The sequence below is a fragment of the Protobothrops mucrosquamatus genome, unplaced genomic scaffold (genome assembly GCF_001527695.2).
Source record: "Protobothrops mucrosquamatus isolate PMUCROS unplaced genomic scaffold, P.Mucros_1.0 scaffold3626, whole genome shotgun sequence".
Classification (NCBI taxonomy): Eukaryota; Metazoa; Chordata; class Lepidosauria; order Squamata; family Viperidae; genus Protobothrops; species Protobothrops mucrosquamatus.
In genome coordinates, this window is record NW_015389588.1 from 90,057 (window position 1) to 92,621 (window position 2,565).

A 2,565-nucleotide genomic window follows, 5' to 3' on the forward strand; every position below is an offset into this window, starting at 1 on the left:
CTCAAGCAGGAGACCTTATACCATTTCAGACAAGTGGCTGTCCAGTCTCTTCTTAAAAACCTCCAGGGATGAAGGACCCACAACTTCTGGAGGCAAGGAGTTCCACTGGTTAATTGTCCTCACTATCAGGAAGTTTCTCCTTAGTTCCAGGTTGCTTCTCTCCTTGATTAGTTTCCATCCGTTGCTTCTTGTCCTGCCTCCTTCTGGGGCTTTGGAGAATAGCTTGACCCCCTCTATTAATATATATAAACCATAAGACAAATATCTAGTTCTGGGTCCAAATTCATCTTGTGGTCAGCCTCCCTCACTCTTAGCTGTTGACCAGGGGAACTTAGATAGTCAAGAAGACGCCATTCCTCCCTGACATGTTTTCAGTCACGCATGAAAAGTCCCGTGAGCGTCCCGTGTGTGTGTCTTTACGCGATCCTAGGATCCCCATCCCAGCTCTGAACCGCTTACCCATAAGCCCAGCCTTTTTTGCTCAAATCTCCAGGAAGTCCCACAGCACAGGAAGGCCGTGGGTCTGTCCGAGGGGCCGTGGGGTGTTTGTTGCGCCTTGCGAGGATGGAGGGGGGTGGTTAAAACGCGATGCCAGCGAGGCAGATGCTAATGCAGAAAAAAGAAAGAAAGATATTTCAGTATTCTCATTAAAGTAAGTAATTTCTCCTCCTTCATGGCTGTTTGCACACTTTTGCTTTTCCGCTGTTAATCATAAAAGGTCAGCTTGTGGAAAATTTAAGTTAATAGGGTCAGTGCAATTTGATGAAAAGTACTTTGCAGTGGTAGCTTAAAGTAGATGGAGGGTGAGGCACCTGGTTTTTATGGGCTTTTCTTGACATCTGCTCTGAACGAAACGCCTGCTCCCTTCTTCCAGGATACGTACAATCACCCCGTAATTTACATCACCGAGAACGGGTTCTCCCAAAGTGACCCGGCTCCCGTGGATGACGGCCCTCGCTGGGAGTATTTTAGGCTGACTCTACAGGAGATTTTAAAAGGTACAGATTGTGCAAACTTAATACAACTTTCCTACGTGCCTATTTGCATCGAAGCAAAGGGCAAGCGGTTCTTCAAGTTAATGTACATCCGGAGAGCGGCCGGGCAATTAGGAAGGGACAGTTTGAGAAGGAGAATAGGAAAGAGAACAAGCTCACATCCCCTGTACCATGATGTTGGGGAGGCAAAGGGGAGCCTCCTTTTCACGAATTCACGATGCTCAAAAGTCGTATTAATTGGAAGAATTTACCCGAGGGAAGGAATTAGAGTTGAACACTGCAATATTGATTTCAAAAATATTGACTTCCCGGGAGAAGCGGAAATTAAAGGGATTGAGGAGTTTTCCATAGCTAGGAAGTTGAAGGTTCAGCAGACAATTCAAGGGGTAGAGGCAAAATTCCGAGTTTTCCGCCTCGTTTTGGTAATCCTTAATTGGACTGGTTTGGTTTTAAAGACGATTCTGTTGTGAAAGGATCTTTTAGAATTTTTCTCCCCACCACCCACCCCAAATGCCTTTGCTTCTTGGAAAATAGCTTGTCCCCAAAATACTTAACACAGATTATTATTGTTGTTGTTGTTGTTGTTGTTATTATTATTATTATTATTATTATTATTATTATTATTATTATTATCTTTTATTCATTAAGCATGAACCTCAGTCAATTGAACATTCAAATTGGCTGGCATCGATGGTTGACACGGGTTGCTACCAGCATCCTAGGTGTCAACCAGGTACCTCCTTAAAATGTAAGATGTTCCGAGTAGCGCAGTTTTTTGTACCGTTGCTGGAGTTATTGCAGGAAGCTGCAGTTTCTTGATGTATTTTCCAAAGTTTTGGGACATAGTTCCCAGTGCCCTGATGACAATGGGTACTACTGTTACACGTTTCATCCACAATCGCGCAGTTTCGATGGCCAGGTTGCAATATTTTGTAATTTTTTCCAGTTCTTTTTCTTCCACTCTGGCATCTCCTGGTACAGCGATTATTATTATTATTATTATTATTATTATTATTATTATTATTATTATTATTATTATTATTATTATTATTATTATTATTGTGGATCATTGCACAGTCAGCCAGATGTTCAGACTGGATTTGGCATTTTTGTCTACCTATCGAGTCCTTCCCAAGGACCTGGGATAGGCAGATGTGGATGTTTGATGGTATCACAGATCTCGTCGCAGGATGGAAGCAGTTCCTAGTAAGGCCGCCTTTTGCAATTGACTAATGGCGAATTTGTCAATGCCGTTGATGGTGTTCAAGTGGTGCCTCAGTTGTTTTGGGATTGCACCCAAGGCGCCTATGACTATTGGTGCTACCCTTGCTTGCTTTTGCCACAGTCTTTCTATTTCTATTTGTAGGTCTCTGTATTTTGTTATCTTCTCCAGTTCTTTCTCGTCTATTCTATTATTATTATTAATATTATTATTATTATTATGGATCATCGCACAGTCAGCCAGATGTTCAGACTGGATTTGGCCTTTTTGTCTACCTATGAAGTCCTTCCCAAGGACCTGGGATAGGCAGATGTGGATGTTTGATGGTATTGCAGATCTCGTTGCAGG

General features: G+C 42.5%; 1 protein-coding gene across 2 annotated transcripts in view; it reads left to right on the top strand.

The window, feature by feature from the left end:
- The window catches only part of LCTL (lactase like), a 31,030-nt gene that overhangs the window by 14,950 nt on the left and 13,515 nt on the right, over positions 1-2,565 (top strand). Inside the window, exon 4 of one of the 2 annotated variants that reach the window (XM_015827341.1) lies at positions 875-998. The exons of the other annotated variant lie outside the window; for it this stretch is intronic. Coding sequence (XP_015682827.1) covers positions 875-998 — 124 coding nt within the window. The remainder of the gene's footprint in view (positions 1-874; positions 999-2,565) is intronic. 2 annotated transcript variants of the gene reach the window in all.